This window comes from Coloeus monedula, assembly GCF_965178545.1.
Source record: "Coloeus monedula genome assembly, chromosome: 11".
NCBI lineage: Eukaryota > Metazoa > Chordata > Aves > Passeriformes > Corvidae > Coloeus > Coloeus monedula.
This window is the reverse complement of record NC_138791.1, coordinates 4663500-4689730: the sequence shown is the minus strand read 5'-3', so window position 1 is coordinate 4689730 and position 26231 is coordinate 4663500. Positions and strand designations below refer to the sequence as shown.

General features: G+C 44.1%; 1 protein-coding gene across 1 annotated transcript in view; it reads right to left on the bottom strand.

Annotated features, from left to right (window-relative positions):
* Window positions 1-21305, bottom strand: part of CACNA2D2 (calcium voltage-gated channel auxiliary subunit alpha2delta 2) — a gene marked incomplete at its 3' end in the record, with an annotated part of 188321 nt that extends 167016 nt beyond the window's left edge. The window contains exon 1 of the mRNA XM_082288992.1: window positions 21224-21305. Within this exon, the coding sequence (XP_082145118.1) occupies window positions 21224-21304 (81 nt within the window). The 5' untranslated portion in view covers window position 21305. The remainder of the gene's footprint in view (window positions 1-21223) is intronic.
* Between the last annotated feature and the right edge of the window lie 4926 nt (window positions 21306-26231).

Genomic DNA, 26231 nt, shown 5'->3' with positions numbered 1-26231 from the left:
AGTGTTTAAGATCTGCCTGGCAACCTCCATAAATCTAAAAGATAGAAGGCTTCTCCTGGCCTCACACCAACGGTTTGGTCTAAAAATAGGTTAATCTTCCCGAGAGCAAAGGAGCCATCATCAACACAACACTGCCTACAACACGCACCCTGCCCCTGCAGGCACACACCGCTGCTCTGTGCAGGCACAGTCACACGGTGCCCAAAGGCCACTGAACTCACTCATTAATAGCCAAATATCCCTTCCTTAATCCATCCTGGGGAAGCTCACATGCCATCGGCCGACTTGCTGCACCAAACAAGGAGAGTTGCTGTGATTACCTGGAACGGTCTCTCCTTGCTTCATTTCTTGGAAGACCATTTGCATAGATGCAAATGTGGTTTCCCCCCAACCCCGATTAACCACACAAATGCATGGCTATAGAAGTTGGCATGAATATGCACACACACGCTTTACTGTTGTGCTGACAGAGCATATTGCTTATTTGGGGAAAACAGTGAGATTTCAACTTGTTCCAGTGAAGAGGGTTATATAATCTGTTCTCCCTTGTCCCGTCTCTCTTTGTCTGATTTCTGATTTAACTTGTCAGATGGTTTAATACCTGTCTTATGCAGACACATGGAAACGGTCACTTATAAACTGGAAAACCATGGTTAGGATGCTTGTAGAGAGAAGTCAATCGTTTAATGACCTTTAGCCAAACCAGATATAAAGCTGGGGCAATTTTTCCCACCAGAAGCTTTCTGAGCCCTTAAATATATCTTAAGACAGATCTAAGTGAGAAAAGTGCTTACCAATTTAAACATGAGAAAACCGCTACAAATCCCAAAGAGTTGTCGTTAGTCCCCCAAAAAGCATTGTAAAGCAGAGCAGGCATATCAGTAATTTCGGATGAAATATTTAAAAGCAACTGTGAAAGAACACGCATGATGGAATCGGGAAATTTGATGTTTTAACACTAGACTGGACTGCAAAGCTAGCAATATCTGCAACCTGAAATGCACAGTGAAGCCATCCAAAATTAAATTGTGTGGTAGTTATGTAATGTGGGACTGTATTTTTAAATATATTCTGTTTTGAAATATGCTGCTTAACTAGAGTTCTTAAACCTTAATCATGATTGTTGTATTTTTGCTTAATACTATTAAAAGTAGTGAGAATAAGTACTTTCAGTATGAAGTTAACAATAAAATAACCGCAATTAATTTTTAAAATGCTCAAAAAAAATCAAACTCTCACACGATTCAATGAATTCTGACAAGGGCAGAGAAATGGTACTAGTTTTTGAATTGAGATTTCTTTTGGTTTTATCTAAGAGCTCCTTAGCCTAACAGAATTATACATCATAATGGGTGTTCTTAATTGTGCAAATCCTGGATTTAGATGCAATCATTGGCACTGCAACACTCTGTTCACATTGCACTGATGTGCACACTCAGAAACATCTCATTCACCTTAGTACAGTTTTCCCTGAAGAATATCCTTTGTTTTCAAAATTATTTAGAAAAAAAAGTAATAGAGTAGCCCAAGGAGGAATTTGCAATGCAATATTTGTTAGCACTTTGAAGTTAAGCATCAATCTCAAGCCATTTAAAAACTGCTTTTAAAAGCAAAGCTGCTAACACATAAAAGCTGGGGAAAGTAGCAACAGCATAAAAGCTGAATTTGCAGCTGGTTTGTACCACTAGAGCAGCTGAAGTGAACTCATGAATCTGACTTTAATTTCTAATTGATTTTATGACTTGGCAGTGAGCACAGGAACACAGGTCTGTCTGTAGGAGACCAGGGGGACATCAGTCCTCTGGGCTTGACACCTTTGTGTCCCTAGAGCTGCCCAGGCAGCCCTGCAGTCCCTGAGCACTGGCACGGTGGAGCACGGCAGCTCTGCTGGGGAAGCCCTTGGCTGTGGGATGTCCCACTGCACAAGGAATTGGGCTCCATCAGTAATCAATGGATTGATACACTGGGAACAAGGACAGACATCAAGGACTCCCATCAGCCAGGGATCAGTGGATCACACACAAGTCACCTGCACAGCAGTTCTAAGGTCTCATTAGCCCCCACCTTGCACATGATGTGCTGCTGACTTCACTTGGTTGTATCCGAGTAATGAGATAAAGGAATATTTAATAATTTAACCAAAGGATGACCCAGTTGCCTCAAGTACAACCTGTACCAAGCTTTCAGTTACAGCTATGGAAAATTTATCTTCATTATCTTGTTATCATAATTTGAAACATAAAAAAACTAAGACAAATTCCTGAAAGGACTTGATAATTAATAATCAATCTTCTTCAGATTTGCTCATAGACTTTCAGAAGATTCCTCCACCCATAGTCCTAAGTACTATGCTATGCTATATTTTCACATTAAAAAGACTATGGACTTCGACTTTAAATTAAATACTTCTGATTTCCCATAGTTTTGGTACAAGAGATCATCACCTGTTGTACAAGCTTTGTACTGAGTGGGTGAAGTCAGTGGTGTACAGCTGGGAACTATTGTGCCAAGAAGAATATTATTTATTATGCATTTATTATTTTTGTAAGTCACCATCAGCCTTCAGTCCCTGGAAGCAGAGGCAGAGCATACCAGTAAACACAGTAAAAGAGATGGTCCTACTGACACCCATCAAGAAGTTTGTCTGAGCTGGCAATGTGATTTGCCTGGGACATGGGAAAGACTGGCAAAAGCTGGTCTGCCTCCTTCTGCTTTAAATGAGTGAGGTATAAATATAGAAGCTTTGGAAAGTTGCCTCGAGTTTGCTGCATTGGAATTGCCATTACAATTGGATTATGATCCTTATTTATCCTCATTGACAAAGTGATTGAATTTGGTCAGCTGGGTCCCTTCCCTTCCTAGGGGACAACAGAGGAGCCCCATGTCTCCCAGGAAAGCAGCAAAGGTCCGGCACTGGCTGACACACAGTGATCTCCAGGGCCCTCTCTGGGACAGTTTGGACAATCCTTTCAATCCACCACTTGCTAAGTCCCTCTGACTGCAGAAATTACAGCTGTGAGCTGCTCTTCAGAAGAGACAGCAGCAGAGATGCAAGAATGATTTCCTTGCACACCATGGATGTGACACAGACCCAGCCCAAATGCTGCACCCCTCTGTTGAGCTAGAGCAAACAAAAGGTCAGAGATGATGAGTGTTCCCCACAGCTCAGTTAAGTCAGTGGTGTGGAATTCCTCTGACTAGTCTAAAAGCTATCTAGATTTTCTAGACAAATGGCCAGACAGGCAGGCCAGCTGTAAATGACAAACAGAAGAAATCATCTGCACAGACACTGCAGTGGGGCATAGGGAGGATGATGAATTCTGGGGTGCAGAGGGAGGGGAAGATTTGAACAAGAGTTCTGACATTACCCTTAGAGAACACTTGTTCTGTCATGGTTTAGGATGCCTCGATATTTGACCAGAAAATCCAAAGCATGGGAAAAAGCAGGAAAAAAACAATGACAAATGCAATCAAGCAGTAATAGTCAAAACAAAATCCAACACACTCCTCCGTGAAGTGTTATTCTATTATGGTATCATCTATATAGCAAAAGCGATGCAAAGAAAGAGTAGTAGGAGTAAGAAGATTCCTAAACCACCTCCAGACATCACAAAGCATCAAGATGCCACTTGTTAACAGCTGGTGTCAGGACTGGAGAAATGAATAGCAAACAGGAAGGATTTGCTGGCTGGGAAAATAGGCCAGAACCAAATGCAACAGGCTTGAGACTGTAGCTACCACAGCTGAACCCCTGAATATCTGCTGGACAACAGGCATATCTGAACAGGAGCCACCAGTGAGAATCAGAAGATACTGAGGCAACCATTGCTGTTCTGCCCCTCTCTCTCCTGTTCCCAATGCTGCAAATAGAATCACAGAATCACAGAATGGTTTGGGTTGGAAGGGACTTTAAAGATCACCCCATTTCAACCCCCTTGGTATGGGCAGGAACACTTTCCACTAGACCAGGTTTCTCAGAGAACCATTGCACCTGGCCTGGAACACTTCCAGGGATGGGGCACCCACAGCCTCTGTGCCAGGGCCTCACCATCCTCACAGGGAAGAATTTCTTTTTAATATCTAGTATAAGCCTACTCTCTTTCAGTTTGAAGCCATTCCCTCTTGCCCTGTCACTCCATGCTCTTGTGAATAGTCTCTCCCCATTTTTCTTGCAGGCTCCTTCCATGAGCAGAACTGCTACTGCAGTTTGATGTACCCTCAGCTCAGAGGTGCAGTGCTCAGAGAAGGACATTGGAAGAAAAGACAAACAAACCTGCTACAAGGAGTAAGGGAGAAACTAGGAGGTACACTGCATGTTTAGAAGAGAACAGATCTGCAACAGACACGTGTTATAAAACCACAGCACAAGAGATTGGAAAGAAAGAAATACAGTAAATATTCTACAGCACATACAAGCAGCCCTAGAGATATACCAGAACAAATACAGAGGAAGAAATTACTACATATAGCTAACAGAGATCCACATTAGGAATGGTATTACAAGAAAGATTACCTCCATCAAAGCCAACCCCTGGAGACCTTCTTAGGGTAATGTTTGTCCTCAGCAGCTGCTGTTAAGGTCCTTACGAAATAGGGACACCTTTTATTACAGCACCAATTTCACCTCTGCTCCGTCTTTCATGAGAAAAATAACTTAAACTGAGGCAGACCACAACAACTAGAAGCAGCTTGAGCCTTAGACCCCCATTTAGAAGGGGAAGATTTAAGTGGGTTCACGTGTGTGATTTCTCCAGGGTTTGCTGGATTCCATGAAGAGGGCTGTAATAGCACATGAGAAGCTGAAACTACAAATCTGCCAAAATGTACTTCTCCCTGCATTCTCACAAAGTAGTGCAAAGCCCTGTTGTGCCCAAAGTTTTTCTTTGCTTTCAGTTCAGGCTAATTTCTACCTGTTAAGTGCTAATTTCAAAACATGAATTACAAAACACTCTCAGTGTGCTTATTTTTCTTTTGGCTTCCTCTTAAAAATAACCAACAATGCACAGTTTGTCCCTAGATTTTTCTGTGGCAGGCGTTATTAACATTCACTGAATGTGAATTCAGAAATCCTCACTATGGGAGGGAAATCCATCAATTGACTGCTACACCAGGGAGATACAGAGATCCTGCCCAGGCTCCCAGAGCAGGCTAAGACAGAGACAGGACCCAACCACAGATGTCCTGAGCAACTACTTTCTACCTGAATCACAGAAGTCTTTCCTTCCAGCTCAAGCTCGTGCCCTGTCTGGACTAACTGAAACTTCACAGACTTACTGATCCAGAAATAAATTTTTTGTCATTAAATCCTAAATCAAATGCCATGCAAGGAAAAAAGGTCAAAAATCAAGAGGTTGTGTGATTCCTCCAGATGTGAGTGGCTTAGTCAGATAATGACCAGCCCAGAAACCACCACAACATTCTCATGCCATAGAAATGCTCATATAAATGTTTCTGTCTACTTCATTACAGCAGTTAACAGGAAAGTTTCTGTGATCTCCCTCATCAGTCTATTGCAAGGGTTACAGCTAGCCACAAATTTTAGACTGGGATGTTCAGAGCTGTTCAGATGGCACATTTTTGTTCATCTCAGATTCGGGCTTGAGCACAAGTATTATATCCCATAATAGCAATAGTTTATTATTAACTACATTTTTTTCTGTATAATAATTTCCCCTGGAAAACAATTTTTGCTTTCTGGTGAAATATGTAGATACTTACAGTATAACTATCACTGGTTCCCATAAAACAATAATCCAGCATGGAATACAGAATTTGCAATTTAACAGGAACCTACATTTCTTTAAGGGTTTTGGTTTGGTTTTCCTTTTTTAAACTAGTTAATGAGCCACTTCTAAATGAAACGAATCTTGTTAATGAGAAACTTATACTGAAGAAAAAAAAAATCTACCCTTCTGGATTTTAATATGAACATGCTTCTCTTTAGTACACATTCCCCCAGTTTTCCCTTGTCCATTTTCAAAAGGAATCGTGCATGTTTGCCCTCTGGAAATGCTAAGGGCACATTTAGATGTAGGATGGTCAGCTATTATTCCCACTGATATATCTATACAACCAACAGTTTTGGTAAACCAAACCTCAAGCCCCAAAGAATGGCTTTTTCTAATCACAAAAACCACCAAGACTTACCTGCTGAAGCAAAGCATGTAAAGTAAACCAGTGGAAAGAGAACTTAATGGGTTATCAGGCCTAACCGCCTAAATTCTTACTTGAGCTTTTCCTCCTGATTTGTTTTGGACTTGGTCAAGTGATTGCAGAAGATCCTGTGTGCAGAGGGCTGCAACTGGAGCACCAGAAAGAGTTCCTGTGTATATGACATTATGGTTTGCATGGAGCAAACCAGCTGCTGAGGTGAAGAATTCAGCTGTGCCCCATCACGCATGTGAAAAGTTATTTGCAGAAGGATTTTTTACAGGTTTATTATTCCAAATCATAAAGTAAGCTGCTTTTGCCAATAGTTCAACTTAGCCACATTGCAGAGTATAGTTCCTGGATACTCATGAACTGAGTGAGGAGGCTTTGGAGATGCCCTCTGCAGCGTCATGAAAGACCATCTCTACCACCTGGCTGAAGATATCCAATAACCAGAAGCTGAAACAGTGGTGTTGCAAAAAACCCCCACCAAAATCAACCAACATTAAGAAAACAAAACAACCCCACCTCCCCACTTCACATGGAGCAACTACAAGTGGGTTCTGATAAGATCAACCTGTAGCTTTATTCAGACAGGTGGAGTTTGTTCAAATAAGTGCACAGACAAATACATTCAACGTTAACAATGTGAAAATATTGGGGCACCACAAATTCAAGCATCTGACTTTCTCTACTTCCAGACTAGCAGTGCCACTTGGGAGAAAGCTCATAGTCAAATAGAAATACAGTATCTGCAGTAAAATACATACAAAATTACCACAAAAGTAATTGCTTTTGGTATAAATGGTCGTCTTCAAAGTTTTCTCTAGCATACACAGCCCTTCAGAAAGAGCGAGAATAAATTTACTGCATGTGAATTTATTCAAAGCTAGTAGATTCAGTATAATGAAATCCTCCTAAGTAAATAGCTGATAAAGAAGCAAATGCTTAGCACTTGACCCCAGGAGCTGGGATTTCTTGACACACGGCTGAAATGCAAAGCAGCAGGAAACTCAGGACTGCTGGCACAGAGGAGTCAAGCAAGGAAAATCTCCAGGGGCTTGACTCCTGGGAGGAGATGGAGCCATACAGGGACTAAAAGAACCAGTGCCACCAGAGGGTCATCTCTGTGGGGGACACTGAAAGCCCCCAAATCACAATCCATGCTGTACCCTTTCTTTGCCAAGGGCCACGAAACACCTTGCATACATCTAAAAATGGTGATTTTTGCTGAATTTTCCCCCAGACTTCATTGTCATGTTGCCCAGTATGTGAACAGCAGCATAGTTTGGTTTTCCCTACACAGACAGGTGCTCCTTGTGAGAAGAACTTTATTAGTCTGTTATAATAAGAGAGAAAAAGAAGCTGCCATTCAGTCGCATGAAAATCTTCACTCCCATGACACCTACTCCTTGTCCAGAGTGTTGTCTCTCTGTTACCAGACATCCCACTGGCTCAGGAGCTGAAAGGCCTTGGTGCCCACTATGCCGTTCAGTGGATGAATGTAGGGTGGCATTTCCTCTGCCACAGATCTTCCCACATCCCAGCTTCACGGTGTGTCATGCTCATACAACCATTCATACAACAAACACCCCAGGAGTCCTGTTGGTTATGGGAGACAGCAGGGGTGGCAAACCCTGCTCCTGCAGAAGTAACTGAGACCAAGGGCCAAACCCACGGTGACCACTGACACCACATGTATGGTGTGTCATAGAAGATGAAGTGCAAAAGCTCTTTGAATTCATGTTATCTCTGCATACAGCATGTCACTTAATTGCCCAGAAAAGCCTTTTGGAGAAGCATATGGGAAGTTTTCCTATGAAAAATGACACTGCTCAAAGTCTTTTCTAGCTAGAAACCACTCAACAGAATCTATCACTACTGACATCTGGGACATAAGCTTCAAAGCAGTTAATTTACCATTTTAGCTTGAGCCAGTTTCCCATAGACATTGATATCCAAAGTAGGTAATTGTTATGCCAGAAAGCAGAATCATTAGAGAAGAAGAAAGGTGAAGAAGAAACCTACGCAGTAATTCTCCTGCAGTATCCAGACCTGCCAAAGCTTCATTTAGGATTGCTGATGACCCCTTCTTTAGCCTCCCACAACGCTGGACTTTTAAGACAATGGTTCTACAGGCTATTCTACAAGATCATTAATAGCTTGTAGAAGCATTGCAGTAACAACCACCAAGACAAGCCCCCAGCGAGGTCCCAAGCCAGAACAATAAAGCCTTTGTGCATCTCTGCTGATACAACTGCAGCTCACCTTTAGCACCGAGCTCAGGCTCTCAGCTGTGGTAATTAATTGCTTAAGGAGTTGTCACCCGTCTCGGTGATGCAGAGCCAGCAGCCATCGCCACCCCTCCCCTCTCTGCCGCAGTCACATTACCTGCTCCTCTCAAGGACCTCCTAGGGCTGGCTCCCCATCTGTCCCCTCCACAGCCTCCACACACCCCTGCTCTGCCTCTGCGAGTGAGAACAGAGAGGAGCCAAACCACAGCGACTCTTTAGAAGCAAATGCTTCCTCTGTCCATCACGTCCCCATCTCTGTCACTCCAGACATTAGCAGGAGCTTCAGTCCACAGCAGAGTTTCTAACCACACTGACAAAGTCCCACCTCTGTCTGGCACTTGCAGCTATGGAGGACGCACAAGGACATCAGGACTTCTGCCTAACACACCCCATATTGTTTACTGCATTCAGAGTGTGCACCCCTACCATACCCATATAAATCTTGTGGTGATGGACAACGCAAAAAGAACCTGTTAAAACCCCAGGAATTGATTGCAATAAGGTCCTGGAGGAGCTGAATAATTCCCATTACATCATTTGTCTGTGGATCCTTTCCAATCAGCCTTCCCAGTGGCTCCAGTACTCTTTCTAGTCCATGAGGCTAGGAGCTGTGATAAACCTGATCCTACAGGCTGAAAGTATATGGCTTTCCTCTACTGATAACACTCCTGGGGATGCCCACAGCCAGCAAAAGACCTGTAAAAAGATTCAACAGCCTCATCAAGCAGGGCACAGTCCAGAAATCACACATCACTTTATGGGCTGGCAAGTGGACACCCCCTCTAAAACTAACCCCAACCCTATTTTGTGACTGCACCTGGGCAGTAACCAGCTTTTGTTTAAAAATGACTCCCCTCATTTCCCAGCCCTGCCTTCAGAGCTGTGTGAAGAACACTGCTGGTTATTTTTTAGAGGTGAATCAACACTAATTCAAACTTGATGGCAACTTAATGACTCCCATCAGCAGCTTTGCCCAGAGCAGAGCAGCGACCTCAAACCACTGGCCGACTGAAGGGCACCTACCCCCACCATACACACCTGTCATGTATAAAGGGATCTTCTTTACCTTGCTCTGGGTATCTGTGTATGTTTTAGAAATGAATCAGATTGTAACCAATATGTTGGAAGACAGGCCAGGCTCCTGGAAGAGTGGGGATAGGAGATGGTTTCTGCTAGTGGAGTGCTTTCAGTCTGAGGTTTGCACTGAAGTTGTTACGCCTACAGCTGTGATGAAAAATCCTTCCTTAATACTGCACTGCAATAGCAGGAGAAGCCTGATTCGTTATTAAGTTGTGTAAGCAGAGAGGTCAAGCCTAGAAGTGCTGAAAACCTGCAATTCCCTACCCTCCTTCGGGATGCCGCAGGTCAAGGTGGAAGTACAACGGCAAGTATGCTTGCCCTGATGCTGCATTTGCTCTCTGGGTAAACAGAGACCATCTACTCCCTGGGCTGTCATTCTGGCATCTTTCATGACCACTAAACTCTCTCCTAAAAGAAAAAAGAGGTTTTATTAGAAAGTCAGTGGACGATCCAAATGTCAGAGTGAAAAATCCAGAGGAAGGTTAGGGATTTTTTACTTTGTTATTTTTTTTAATACAGCTGCACACGAGGTGAGTGAACACCAGAGCGTTTTGATTTCCTGCCTGGTTTCAATAAATGTTGCACTCCCAGGCACCCAAGGGACTGCTGTGGTTTGTCAAAACCAATTAATTTTCTTCCACAGAATGCTTCAGGCACCTCAAAATGTCGTTTGAGAGCTAGCACACATCTAAGGAGGAGGGAAAACTGGCAATCAACTGCTGCTCAGGCTCTGCATCAGGAGCACAGCCCTAAAAACTCACACCAACAGCAGAGGCAAGGAGAGGACTTACCACTTCAGTCATGGGAGGGAGCTGAGGGCAGAGCCAACAAGAAAATGCCATGTGTTATAGGCCCTAGGAATATAAACATGAAGCTGCCACTTGTGAAACTTGCCAGAAATAAGTTTCCTAAGGGAGAATTCAAAGCTGAAAGTTTCTCTCTCTTACTTGCATTTCCTAGGATTCACTGCTCAGTGCTAATAGATGTAGTAATGAGCCAGAAGAGACAAACTGAACAGTTGTTATTAAGGAAGACATTTGGTAGATAAGCCCTGGAGCTGAGATTCACAGGTTCCCTCCCCAGCCCTGCACCAGACTCCCTGTGCAGAATAAGGGTTTTCCTCATCCAAGCCTCAATTCACCTGTTTACAGAGCCAACTTGTGATGTTTTCCTTCTCTCCAGTATTGAGATGTGAAAGTAAACTTGTTTTCAAGTAATTCTAATAATCAGCCGTGAAATGCACTAGAGGTAAGCATGGTATTACCATGCTAGGGTTTCTTTTTCAGTGAACACCAAGTCACTGGGCACTTAAGAAGATATTGGAGCTATCGTTTCTACTCAGAATTGGACATACCCAGTAGTGATGCTATGAATATTCCATGTATTTACCTCACAGCAAATTATTATCACTGAATGTTAGGTAAACTATCTGCTGCTTTCTACAAAAGGCAGGGACAGGGATGAATGTTTTTGTTGCATGCCAGCACTTTAAAAAAAGGGCAGAAGACAAAAGATAAGTTGAATTTTAAACAATTTGAGTTGACTGTGGAGTCACAGGCAAGTCCTGCTAGAGCAGGAAATGGAACAACAGCTGATGTTCCCAGCAAGCACTATAGTAAGGCCCAGCCTACTCATAATGCCCAAGGAAACTGGGAACCAAGGCTCCTTTGAAAATCCCAGCCCCTCATCTCAGGTCTAGTGTCATCCTTGCTGGACCAGTGACAGAAAGAAAGAACTTCCAAAATTAAAAACGACAGCATGCTGAGCAGTAAGTGAGCTTTATAGAGTAACAAATCTTAGAAGAACAAGGAATAAATCTGCCTTTTTTTCTTTTTCTGTTCCCCAACCATAGTATCTTCAATGACCTACTTGTTTTTAAAAGTAATCCAACATTTACCATTACAATCTTCTTTGCTCCTCAAGTCACATAAACCCCCTGCTGTCTCCTTCTTCTCTATTTACCTGGCCTTACAGTCACAGCAGGGAATTGAAAATCTGCTCCCTGCCTCCTAGCTACAAGCAAAGGCTTTGCTTGGGCATCCAACAGATGATAACTAATGCTACTGCTTAAACAATCCCTGGAGTGGCTCCTGACACATACAGACATTTAGATCCTGCTGCCAATCCAAGCCACATCAGCCAGGCATTTAGGAGACTGCCCTGATGGGAAGAGCCATGCCTCTCATTCACAGCATCTCTTCGCATCAGTAAATCTCATGTTTCATTCAGGCAGGATTTTTCTCAGTGCTCCTACTTACTATTTAATATTTATACTATGGTCAGTGTCCAAAAAGCATGACACTATTGGTTATAGTAGGTGCTGAACAAACACATACTAAATCTGTCTTGGATGCTTCCAGGTGTGAAAGGTCAGTTAGAAAAGAGAGAAAAGTCAATAAAGTCTCAAGCCCAGTGAATAACTGAATCACAACGAGCAAGCCCAAATATAAATCCAAAATAAGGAAACAGAGAAATCCTCCAAAATATCCTCAAAAAAATCCTCAAAATAAAGAGGGGATGTCCCACATATACCAGTTGGTATTGATCAGCCCAAGAGCAACAGAAAAGGAAGGAGAATCCATAGCCATTAGCATCACCTTCCTCCTACATTTCCTCCCTAGCCTGTTCACCTTCCTTCCCTCTGCTCTGGATATGACCTCCCAAATCATGAGAGAACCTGGTTTATCCCTAAGACACAAAAGAGTGTGGAGTTTTTCAAGCTCATTGTATGCAAAATTGTCAAAGTAAGATGCAAAGGATACAAGTGTTGGAAAGCTACAGATCCCTGATGGTTACCAAGATCTGGAATCTCCCAAGAGGCAGTTCCTCCAAAGGCAGAGCCAACTTTTTCAATAAAGCCACAGCAAACTACAGCTTTAACTGTAGCACAGATTCTCAGTCTTCAAGCAAAGCTCTCCAGTACTGAAGTCCAGTCTGCTTACGAGGACGGCAAGGCTGATCTAATAACAGACTCCACTCTCTCTCCCTCCCTTACAATAATATCTTAACTCTAAATAATTAAAAGGAAATAAGTACCTATAAAACTGGCAGCATCATTGCAGGCCAATAGGTCGGCACGGGTGGGTGTTTGAAATAAGGGGCCCATTCAGGTCACTCACTTCAGATGTCAGAGGTGATCTGCTGTAATGAGGCACGATAAACATGCTCACTTAACATGCAAAGTGCCCACTGCCATTTACCAGGCTGGAGCCACACTGCAACATAACAACCACAACTGTGCCCTTGAGAAGTCACGTCCTCCCTGGCCTCCCCAACTTCCCAAACTCTTCTGCATTTCTACACACAGAACGAAGGAGATATGACACATCTTACTGCTTCCTCCACACAATGACCCCAAGTATCTAACAACAGTTTCCTTCTTTAAACCTTTCAGTATAACTGTATTTCACTCCTCTGCAGTCCAGTGATGGATGGAAGTGATGGATCATCCACAAGAAAGCCAGGATCCAGTACCGTCCAATTCCTAGTGCTTGCCTGACAAACCTATCAGGAAGAGAAATGCAAACTCCCCAGCCTGCAGCATTTCAAGTTGAAGGGGCACTTAAAGCCTATAAATAATATTTAAAATCGTAGAATGGGAAAAATCTGAACTACGATGGAATACAGATACATATTTTCTATGTTTTGTATCTTGATCAGTGATAGAGTTGCATTTTTGGTTATCAGGTCTGCTCATAGGAAACTGAATTCCAGGCTATATCAATTCCCCTGTGAATGTAAAGGAAAAGAACCATCTGGAGAGAATAATAAAACAATTAACTTTCCATTAAAGAATAATCTATGTATGTTTTTAAGAAGGGAAACTTTAATGATCTCCACCTAATTATTCATCCTGCATTCTGGCAGAGCTGGTATGGATTTTGCTTTGCTTTATTTTTAAACACAGCCTGAAGTTAACAACTTCAGCTGGAATGGATGTGGGGACCACACAGGCTCCTTCAGTCAAGGGCAAGACAACCTGGATGAGGGAGGCTTCCAGAAACATCAGCCAAGGTCTCATCCTTCCCATGGATTCATATGGCTGTGTAAAGGCAACAGCATCAATTCAAAGAGTTTCACTGGATATTCATGAGGATTTTACAAACATGGTTGTTGTAACTGGCTGGCTACATCAGCTACATTTTTGGGCGTGAAACGCAAAGCAGCGCACTCAGGAGATGCACACACCTGAACATCAGTCTGTTGAATGCTGGGCTCATTTAACTTGTCACTGACAGCAATATAAATCAGAAATGACTCCATAAAACTCAATGGCAATCCCTTCTGATTGTGCAAACTCACCAACTGGCTGCAAGTGTATTATCTTTACAAAGTAATTCTGTAAAGTGAAAAGGTTCAAAGCAAGGGCTTTAAGGACTATTACACTGCCTGTTACCCTTCTAAACACGCCCTTCTCTAAGGACCTGCTGGCTTTACCCACGATGGAGAACAGTCCAGGCTGCACCACACTGTGGTTCTGCAGACCTGCTCAGCACTGCCTCAGTTTCCCAGAGGATAATAGTGATGAGCCAGTAAGTGTGCATGCCTGCACTTCATTCCAGTTTACACAGCGCTTTCCAGCCAAGGCTCTCAAACATTTGGAAAGGACCAAATATAGTTTAAGCTAAAATTAACTGGAACATAAATACCAGGATTCAGCCACTCAGATCACTCCTTTAGAACACCTACCTGGCACTCTGGGCTTTCCAGCATGAGAACTTGCACATTAAAGAGCTGGTAAATAGTGAGACAGTGTCCAGGTAATTCTTTGCTACAATTTATTGACCGACTGATTGAGATCAGGCTCTGTGACACAGTGCAGGCATGTTTATCCCTCTCCCCTGCAAGCTGCTAAGTTTTATGATCTGAAAAAGTGATTTAAAAAAACCCAACATAATTCTGGCACACAAACTAGTCACACCTGAGTCCTACTGGAAAAATCCCTGCCTCAGCTTTCAAATGTTGCAGAACATTTTCATTCACAGCTTCTGCATAAACAGAACAAGTATTGAGCCTAAGAGTCTAAGGCATTTTAGCCTCTGAGACTTCTAGTCTGCTCTTCCCCTAGAACTGTAAAAGCCCATCTTTCTACACTAAATACATATATATATACATATATATACACAGACACAACCATATACACAGATATATGCACACCCTGATGTCTCAAAGCAGGGCCCCTCTATCTGCCAACAGGCTGCACACTGCATCGGCACAATGGCTCTGGTGCAGGATCTGCACCACCCACTGGAAAGGATTTAGTGAGGGGTGCTAACGTCACACACTGAGCAGCCACATACAGCTATAAATTATTCATACACATTACTCTAATTATGCAAATGTACTAAAAGCTGGAGCATATGTTTCCCTGACATCTCGCAGTACAGATGCAATATGGTTCTAGTAGAGAGAAAGAGTGAGAAGTGAGATGATGGGTGTAAGGGGGCTAACGATGGCACACTCTGGCCCAAGCAAGGGGTGGCAGAGGATCCCTCTTTCCCAACCAAGCTGCTGCAAGCCTAAGGACATTTAAATGCTCCTCCTTGGTAATATAGTGTTGGCTTTGCACTCAGTGCTGAACAGAGTGCTGAGGCTGCTGAACGGCCCAGGCAGATTAAAATAAACCCAAGCAGTTTGGAACAGGAATGTGTTTATCTGGCATCGCACACTTCCTCTTATCAAACATGAGGAGCAGGGGAGGGCACAGTGATGGTGTACGGAAGCAGGCTGTGTGCATGCTGGTAGGAGAGGGGGAGGGAAAAGAGGAGAGGAAAGCAAGGATCAGACAGATTATGCATGAGCTTGGGAGGCAAGGGGTTCACTGGGGTACAGAGCCCATACTCCTGGGCAGTCCCCAGATGGGCACCAGCTGTAGGAAAACTCAGTAAGGTCCTTTCTCCCTGGCAGGATCTGGAAGAGGGCAGGCATTTAGTGCTGCTGTAGCATAAGCAGCTGGCTTTGTGTGTTGCCCAAGCTTTGGGGTCAAACTCCTCTCAACTCTGTTGAGCACTCTGCAGTCACTGGGCATCACTCATCTCCCATTCCAGGGGCTGGGGCCGACACCTCAGAAGGAAAAGGATTGAATATCAGAAGATTAGGATCTTATTCCCAACTCTGCCATGTTGGGAATAAGGACCACATCACTGTGCTTCTGTTAATGCCCAGTCCACGTGACAGAGCCCGTTGGAAGCAGACTGGCTTCTCAGACACAGTGTCCAGAGCATTGTGCAGGGGGGCTCTGATTCTCTTGCATCCTTCATTTAAAATTCCATTAACACTTCTCAGATTCTCCAGCCATACTGAATGACCAGGTGAGTATTTCTACACCCAGAGAAAACAAAAGAACAAATTAAACATCATGTAATACCACAGTTACTTGGGAGGTTTAGGCTAACTTATTATTATTCCAGTAGTTACCCAAGATCAAAAAAGTTGAACAGAAAACCTTGACAGCTCCTTTGATAAGAGCATGTCTCACCTCCTGGTGCTGGCATTAAAGAAGCTCTAGCTCTGTACCAGCAGTTTTGTAAGGGATGCACTCACAGAGTGAAACACTCGGTACTGCAGAGACCCCATCACAAGAGGAGTGCTGGTGACTGCAACACTACACAAGGCAGATGCCACTCTTCACACCCAAGGCAAAACTCTGATAGTATACTAGTTTTTTTAATTCAAGCTCTTGTTTGTGCACAGCTCAATCACAGTTCCTCACCTGCAGCTGCGTCAACTAAAGCATGGCCATGCATTGAAAACAAGAGAGAATATATCAGAGAAGCAGCGCTGAGCAGAAGGGACAGGCAGGCTGAGGCAGACGAAGGTGGGGACACCTGCACACATCCTGGTCACTCTGCCCCAAGCCCTGGCCAGCAGAATCTGTCCTCCCCTGTCAGAAAAACCCAGAGGAATGAACAGCAGCACTTCTGCCAGGCAGAGATGCCAAACTAGCAAAACAAAGTACAAGATAACAAGCAAGAATAGAAGACAGACATGAAAATCCACTGAAGTAAAACCAGATTATTGATTACAGGGAGCAAGCTGAGCCACTTCTACTGTGCCACAATCAGCAAACCCCTTGGGGGCTGCATCCCAAAGGGCACACAGCACGAGTCTCCCTTTCCCCTGGGCCCATCCTCCTTTCCATGCAGTCACACGTTGTGGATCAAGTACAGCTCAGGCAGAGGCTCCCTGCCTGCCCAGCTCAGCCAGCAGGCTGCTCCCCATATCCCACCCTGGGCTCAGCTTTGGGGCCATCTCACCCTTTACAGACTGAGTGGTTCCTCATCACCAAGGCCAGCAGAATCCTTATCTCCCAGTCATACACAGCAAGGCAGACCCAGACACTCTCTCTTGACTTCCCTTGGCTGCCCAGAGGAAAGGGAAGAAGGTACAGAACCAGCTTGACAGACTGGAGAGGAGAAGCAGGTGCAGCTCAGGTCCAGCTCTGCTGCCCACCCTGCCCCTGCTAAAGCCTGTCTGTGGCAGGGTGTGACACCTCCAGGAGAGAGCTTGACCCTGCTATGGAGGCAGTCCTCAGGAAAGACAACCAGAGGGAAGAGAGAAAGGAAGACAGAGCAGGAAAGGGGGCTCAGCATTTACATCTCTTACCTTTTCCCCCTCTCATTTGAAAGGCTTTGGCTTCCTCAGTAACTGTCAGCAAGGAAACAAGGCCATTAGAGGCAGCCAGGGATAACAGGTACCAGAGGAGAGGGAGGGGATGTTCTGACCAGCTCGCTGTTCGCCTCAGGAGACACAGGATCAAACACAATTTAGGTAACAAGCCAGGGCAGACTTGAGCCTCAGCCCAGCTATCCAGAAAAGGAGTTTTAACACAACATCCAGGGGAGCTGCTCAGTGAGGCACAAAACCCAGTGGCACACACAGCTCTGCTGTCATCGGTCCTGCCACGAGTGCCAGCACAGCAGGACACTGGGAGGTTGGGACAGGGCTGCACCAGCATGGGAAATCTCTTGAGTACAGTCTACCCTGGAGCAGGTGTTGCAGCATCTACGCTGGAAACAAAAAGTATTAATTCATTTTTGACTAAAGGCAATAACTTTTATTTGTGCCAAAACACTAGAAGAAACAGAAATGTAGTGTGGTGTAGCAAGAAATGCCAAAACAAAATTTTTTTTTGTTCAGCAAAGTGAAGAGTCCACTGTAGCCACAAAGAAGTCACTAACAGAAAAAAAATGTAAGTCAGAGAGTTGTATTTTTAGTGTAATATTCCTTATTCTAGAAATAATTATTTTAACAATGTCAATCTATTCAGCCAGCATTATAGGGTCCCACATATCATAATGCCAGTTAGAGCTAAATTAGCAATGATTTGTGCTCTCAATTATCTCCGGTGAGCTGTGAGGGAGGCAAGGACAGGGAGGCAAAGCAACATGCCCTTATCCATGTGCTGGGATTTGTTTTGAGGCATGCCTGGAGGAACCAGCCAGCCAACAGGATGCTGCACCACAGGCACCCTGAGGGCTGAACATTGACTTCACCAGGCAGAGAATCATCTCAGCAAGGCCATGGTCCTCCACACAGCCCCAAGCCCATGGTGTTCAGTCATATGGGTGGCCCCACCATAGCCAGTCTGACCAATGGGGACATTTGCACTTCGGTGTTTTCAAGGTCTGGACTTCAGGAGAGAAGCAAGGTGGTACCTCACAGTTGAAAGGAGAGCCCCTGGCACAATACCCCTTTACATCTCAGAGCTTCTCACCCTCCTGTAATTGCTTAAAAAAAATGGTCCTCTTGTGCAAAGGAGCATCTGCATGGTACAAGCTTGGAAAATCTCTCCAGGTGATTGCCTGTCCACCTGGTAGGAGAGGAGAGAAGCAGGGGCATTGAACATTTACCCCAACTCAAGGAAATGACTGAAGAGTTAAAACAAAAATCTTTCTGGGATGGGCAGCACTCCAGGAGGATAAAATATTCAGCACCGTTATGTTCCTGGACACCGTATTTCTGACAATAAATTTCATGCCTCATATGCCACAACAGTTACGATTTGAGGCAATAACCAAAGAACAGCTCCTCATCCTTTCACAGCAACCCAAGAAAAAAATACTCATAAGCAAACCTGGCAAATCTCTGAGGAGGGTATTTTTTATTATTATTTGGTCTGACACTTTGGTAGTCAGGCCTGAACTGGAAACAGAAGATCTATTTCTGGCATGGACCCACCTCCAGTGCTTACAGGCTTCATAGGCTCATGAGAGCTGGCAGTGGAACCCACCACCTCACAACAGACCCCACCAAGTTCAGAAGGACCAGTTCTGTCTTTGGTGACACTGGAGCACTTTTTTCCCCTACTTCTAATATCACTCCCTAAGCACTATGAACCAGAAATCCCCCTCTGCAGACATGTCCCAGGCCAACATGGCAAGCTCAAAAACATCAGCAACTTTTAGCAAAAAACAAGCTCTACTTGCCTCATTTTTCTTTATCCTTCCTACCCTGCATGGGTCTACTCTTGCTTAATAATAAACCTTCCTGTGAAATCCCAGTGGGTGGAATTAGCTTCCAGCTATGCCATGTTTCAGCTCCCACAGCTCCTCAGGGGCTTTCCCTTCCCCCCTGTGCCTGCTCAACTTCTTAATTTTGAGTGTGGTTGCAACAGAATGTGGACTTATTTTTATTCAACTTTTTTAATCCATGTCTCCAAGTAGGTTACAGTGCCACTTTATGACATTAGACAGCTCCCATACTGTAACCCCGATGAACCTGTGTGCAACTGGTGGGTAAGGACTCCCTGCAGGTACAGCTCTGAGTTCTTCAGGATGAAGCACTCCATGCCATTTTCCATCAGTGAAGCTGTGCTAGTGTGCACTAACAAGCGATGTGGTTCTTAACTACCATCCACTTGATATTGCATCTACGAATCAAACCTGAGCTCCACATCCCAAGTTTCCCCCTAGAGATCAACAGACAGCCTCCACCAGTGCTTTCTGGTGTTCAAACAGCTGCACATTGGAATTTTCAGTAGCTCATTTCTTGGCTTCAGCTGGTTTATGCATTTACTAGATACAATAATTAGCTTCCTCCCTTCACAAGAAGATTCCAAAACAGATTTCAAAAAAACCCTTCAATCCCTCTGTAGTCAGTTTATCCAGTATTAATCCATTGAAGTACTGCATTATGTTCTACCAGAAGAATTAAACAGGAAAAGTGGGAAGCTCTCTTACCTGTAATTGACTGACTGGCCAATAGGAGTCAAGTGCCGGCAAATTGGAGGTGTAATTTCTCTTTAATTATGGCATTAAAAAAATTACATTATATACCTATTTAACATGCAAAGGAGTAAAATCAAAGTTAATAAGAATAAATTGTAAGAGAGGACATCTACAAAAATGTAGTAGCAATCCTTTTGTTTTTTATGACTGTGCTCTGCTGAAGAGAATGCTGGCTGCTGTGCCATTGTACTGCCTGGAAAACATCCCCAGCTCTGAGTCTAAGACCCTACCAATATGCAAAACTGCATTGCAAAAATGCATGGCTACATTCAGAAATACCTGTTGAAACCCAAGTGGTGTATATGCTTTTCATGCTGCACATGAAGTTTATATCAATCCAGTTGTAGCTCCTTTGAAATGAATGCACACAAAGCCCAGATACACCACTCTACAGCTCAAATATGAGCACAAATGAATGGATGAACCGTGAAGAGTATTGCAGGCCTTCAGGTAAACTCATTTCAAAATGCATTTAAAAGAAAGTAGTGTGACCTCTGTGTTTAGACAATGGTTACAACCAACAGTAAAAAATATGAACAGTTCTGTTTAAGCCAATATAGCTACTAGTGCAAGACAGACAGTAGGAGTCCCATAAAGTATTGGCATCTGAGAAGAACATGTCACTGTCACCAGAAAACACAAATACACCCATGCTTTTTTCCTGGGGTAACATATTTATCACTCCAGAGAAGCCTATTTTCTTTAGATTAACACCGTAACTGTTATTCCAAATTGTTCCATTTCAAATCAGCTAGTCAGCACAAGAGTGTGGGCAAGGGGAAACAGGGTCTTACTGGGAAAGGGAAACAGGGAAGGTTTCAAAGGCTGTTTGATCCCAAACCTAATAAACCCTGACGAAGCTGTTCTGTAACTGCCCTAACCCAACTCAGAGCACTGGTGCCAGGAGAAGAGCAGGTCTGGCATCTGCAGCCTCTGTATCCTGGTGCTAACTCAGGGAGCAGGAGGCAGATGCCAGCATCAGTTACTGGATTTCGTTTTCTGGCACTTGGAAACAGAAGCCAAACAACAATTACAGTTTTACCTGCAATGTATATTTAAAACCAAGGAGCTTCCAATGGCTAGCCAAATTATCCTTTCAACATTTCCTGCTTTGTCAACACAAGTTTAAATTTAAAACACAAATTAAACTACCTTCAGTCCCTGGAGGAAAGGTTAGTTGAATTTAGTATTTTTTAGTGTGTCATATAGCAAAAACCCCACAGGTACATGCTCAGATAGCAGTGACATGCAGCCCCAGAGACAGGCAGATACAAACCACACTCACTCCCACACACTTGGTAAATGCATCTGATTGCCCAGGAACCAGAAGCACAGCCAGCCATGACCTGCACATGGAGTGAGCTGAGAGGGTGACTGAGTGCGAGTGTTCTCTCACTGAGGGTGATTTCTGCAGATGAGAACATACATTGCCACAAGAAAGGCAGCACAGGTAAACGAAAGACAGCTTACCAGTTTGAGCTGCTGGACTCCACCAAATATCCTCATCACTCCATCAATCTCCTGCTCCAGCCTCCTGGCCCAGTACTGCATACTGCAAGAGATGGAGACAAAGAGAGAAAGAGAAAGGGAGAGAAAGAGAGAGAAAGAGTCAGAGCCCTGACACTGAGTAGATAAGCAAGGGACTGAAGGGAGAGGGAGGAAATCAGTGCCTCAGCTAAGTTCACTGCTCTCTCTCTGCAGCACTGAGTGCAGGTGGAGTGCCTGGAACACACTGCTTTGAGAATTACAGCTGGGGCAGGTTATAAACTTCAAGACTTCAAAATTTATGCACAAGGCACCACAGAGAGAAGAGGGGAGAAAAAGGTACAACAAAAACTGCAAGGCTTGAGGCTTTATTTTCTCCTTATATAAACATTTGCAGTAGATAATTATTTAAGCCCAGAGTGGTTAACAAGGTTGAAGTGCTGTGGAGTACAGAAAACAGCTTATTGCTTCAGCAGGGCTCTGTGGCAGAGAGCAAACCCTGAGCCATGGCAGGGCCAAAGGTGTCTTGTCCTACTGCAGCAATGGATTACGACTGTGGCACCACGGGAGAGACCTGGGCACAGCCAGGAGCCAAGCACAGAGCAGCGAGTGCCCGAGGGCTCAGCTGCTTTGCACCTTCAGCAGAGCCCAACCTGTGCCAGGCACCGACTCCGCCAAGCCCACTGCAGGCAGAGCTGCCTCCTGAGGCAGTGGGAAGGGCCAGGAGTTGCCACTGACTCCCTGTCCTTCATACTGAGCCCTGTACGGAGAGGGAGCTGGCTGCCAGGCCTTCCAACAGGCACAACACCCTTCCATACATTCAGCCACACAGATTTCTGCTTACAGCAATTAACACCGAGTTAAAAACAACAACAAATAAACCCTCTTCTAAATCCACAGAACTTGATAATTCTCCTTCTTTTAATGAGATTTCCTGGCTTCAGTTGCTGCCCAGGCAAATGTCAAATCTCCTGTCTGACCTGGAAAAGCAACACTTGATTGCCTCTGCACCCCTTGGCACTGCCTTCGGTGCTTTTTTCACAGCAACATTTCTCTTTCAATGTATGCCACAGAAAGAAGGGAAGGAGAACAAGCAGTAGAAGGTAAGGCAAGCAGCAGGGCAAAGTGCTGGTGGGAGGGAGCAGACCAGCTCAGGGAGGTTGCACTTTTGTTAGGTTCACCAAGTGATTTCATTCTTCATGCAGAGAGACATTTCCCAGGCAGCCCACACATGCTCCCCCACAATGCCCAAACCATGGAGGGGCTCTCCCGGAGATCAAGGAGCAAAGAAACCCAACTATTTTTTCAGCTGGGCACTGGAGGACTCTGAATTACACAGCACAGCCCAAAAGCTGGGCAGAAATACCAAAACAGAAAGATGCCCTGAGCTGGCTGGCAGAGCAGAGCTGAAGCATCACTTTTGATGGCTGAGGGACGAGCAGGACAGAGGGAAGGACTGGCAGACAGACGTGTTACTCAGGCAAAATTCATGCCAGTTAATAACATACATGGCTGTGGATGAAAACAAGATTTAATTGTGCACACCAAGCCCTCTCAGTTTTCCAATGTAACTTTTGCTAATTCCCATCTTTCTGCAGAGGTAATGCTGTCTCTTGTCCCCTGAAAGCATGGCTGGGGAGGGGAAATCTAGGAAATGAGATGAGTGAAGATATCAGGAAATTCTGCCAAATTCTGCCCCTATTCTGCCAAAGGAGCAAGAGCAAAGCCTTCAGTGGGGCTGCCAGTGTGAAGGTACCAGGTCACAGACAGAGCTGAGGGAGGCTGGGTTTTGGGGCTTTTGTTTCTTTTCCAGTCAAACATTTTATCAAAGGTATATTCAGGTTACCAAAGTTACTCACAAATCTGAAACATTTTCACCAAAAAATATCTATTTTTACACAGGCATTCATTAAAAAAAAAAAAAAAAGCCTTGAAAAATCAAAATGGAATTTATTTTTCCCCTCCTCCAGTTTGTCCAGTGAACTGAAAAAAATCAATTATATGCTCATACTCAGCCACAGGTCTGAGAAACCCCACTGAGCACTTATGGAGCTGACACTTTTCCTTAACTTCCATCTCTGTACAAGATCCTCGATTTCAGTGACACCTGCCTGTGTCAGCTCTCACCAGGAACACCTACACCACCACAGCAAGGGAAAATTACCTCCCATATTGAGCTGTATCCATCAACATTAACAACAGCTCATATCTGCTTAAATGTCACATATGGCCAAGCCTTCAGAAAGGATTAGTTAGAGAGGAAGACAGAGGCATCAATATTACTCTGTTGGCATATGCAAAAGAGACACTGAGCGCTTAGTTGAGCTGGGATTTACAATTAATTTAAATTTAGTCAGCAGATTTGTTTAAAAAAATTTTTTTTAACTTATTCCACCCCCTACCTCCACCCCAAGAAGTACTACTGTTTTAGAGAAAAGCCACTGGGTTTTTCATTCATGAGAAAAGCTGCAATTCCCTTTAATTGTGCAGTCTTATGATACCTGGCTCTCAACCTTACAGACCAGCAGTTTCCCAAAGAGTCCATCTAAGCCTTGTGACATCAGTATGAAAAATAAATAAATACACATATTACACTATCAAATAAAAAGGAACAGCATTTTGGCATAGCTGACACCAAGTTTCTAGATTAAAAAAATGTAATAGCAGAAGCAGCTTGGTTTTTTGGTGTAGTATGGCTATACAAGAGCTTTTGCCAGTGACAGTAAAAATTCTTTTTTCTACCCAGCATGTCCCTCACATACGTCAAAGCACTGGCAGAACTCTTGTCTGACCCATTACTATGTCCCACTAGCCCTGGTAATGTCCAAGACAGAAGGCTCCAGAGTGGGCTACATGCCAAAATTTGGAGGTTTCATCTCAGTTGCCATATACTGGGTTGAAAGTTACCATTAAAAAAAAAAAAAATACATGAAACTAATGAATACATGAAACTAACTTGAAATTTTATGTAAGATGACTGTAGCAAGGCTGCAGAGGGTAAAGAAACTGCTAGCCCATGATGAACATGGATATTTCTGTGTGCAGCATGTCTCCTATGGAAGCTGTAAGCAATAAGACATGACAGTCATTGCATTTTTGAGCCATTACTGCACGCCTCAGGTACGTTACAGGGCTTGAGGAGCGATAATTCCTCAAAACATGCTGCCAGGAGTGCCCTACTGCTCTTGTGAAATGTCATTTACAAATAAAGCATAAAGAACACAGCTGATGCACTGGCTGGGAAGCCACTGGCATGGCTGTGGTGGTGCTGACAGAAAGCCACCAGGCTCCTTTACGAGCCATGGGCACAGTCCCCTCCTAAAACCAAGCACCACTTTGGTGTCCACTGTAGTGAGAAAACACAGGCCAGGAGAAAACCTTGGAGCTCAAGAATTTGTGATGGCACTTAATAGCTGTGCCTGCAGGAACTGCATGGAAGGAACCTGGCAGCCCCACCACCCCCTGGCCTCTGTTTGGCAGTGACATGCCCAGCACACCTCACTGACCCCCATCATCTCAGCCGGCTCTCCCTTTGCTGCAGAGTCTCCATAGGACTCTCCCAACCCAACAACTCTACAAATGTCACATGCACATTTAGGATATCCACTAAAAAAAACTTTAGTATTGAAAAAATGGTTGTTTCCTTCACCTGTATATATTACAGCCTCCAGTGCAACGTTTTCAAGGGATGTAAGTGATTTTTGAAAACACAACAACATTTATCACTGCCTCTCCAAAGAAAACTACAAAAATGTTAATTGATTACATAATTTGCATATTTGATTTTTCTGAAAGATGATATAAAGTAGGCTTTAAAAAAGAAGCAGATATTCAAAATTATTTACTGCATCAAGCAGAACATCAGGAGGCAAATCACTGCTATTACAGTTGGGGCTAAGAAGCAAAGCATCCCACGTGTCCCACTCCTGCTCAGTGGGTACCTGTGCCTTCCCACTGGTCACAGCAGCCCTTTTTTAGGGTTAGGACATGTTCCATGCTTCAGGTCACCCAAGCAGTTGCAGAGATTTCTGTGCACGCCCACACTGGTGTCTAAGGCTACACCACTGCTCCAGCTGTGTAGCTTCAGAAGAAAATTATAATTGCCTGGAAAGACAGGAGACAGGCTGTCCTTGGCCCACATCCTCCCACAGTTGTGCACACATCAGATGGCAGCCTGAGTCCTGGTCTTCTGTATAGAACCTTCTGTATAGACTCACAGAGAAGTCACCAGTACAAGCCATGTGCTGCCAGCCTGTGGCCAGCACCAGGGGTGTGCCACAGCAGCTTAGCCCAAGGTCACTCTGTGCCTTGGTGGCTCTGGGTACGTGGGACAGACCCTCACAGACTGCAGTGACACCTCCACATGGCTAACCTAGGGGTGGGCAAGGCAGTTACACAAACCACTAATGAATATTAGCCTCATTGCAAGGCACCTCTCACAAAAGCACTGGGAAAAGAGAAGCAAGAGGAAAGAAAATTAGTTTTCTGCTTGAGGATGTTTGTTCCTTAAAAGAAGCCTTTGGAGAGTGCTTGTTTGGCTGTGAGCAGAAGAGGATGTTAGAAAAAAAAAAAATAGGCAATTTTGTCCTTTTCTTTTGCTGCCTTCCTGGCCCCAAAAATAAGAGAGAGTCACAGAAACATGAAAGCACAAGAGGAGAAACTACTTGCTAAGTGGATCTACTGCCCCAAAACTTGTTGGGTTCTACACAGAGTGTGTTCTGAACAAGTGTCTACACTTCACACAGTGTGTTCAGCCAAGAATGCTTCACCCTGATTCATATGCTTTGGTTCAGTGCCCAAATATTGCTATTTAATAAGGTTATTAATTACTGTGTTGTCTAATTTTTGCTGTGCAGGAACTTCTTATAATTGGCTTATTCCTTCAAGATGCTCAATCCTTTAACTGTAATAGTGTGTGTCAGTGCACACACGTGCACGTGTGTGTGTGCAGGATATGCCCCCTCTGAGCTCTCTTACATACCTAGGCTGTAAA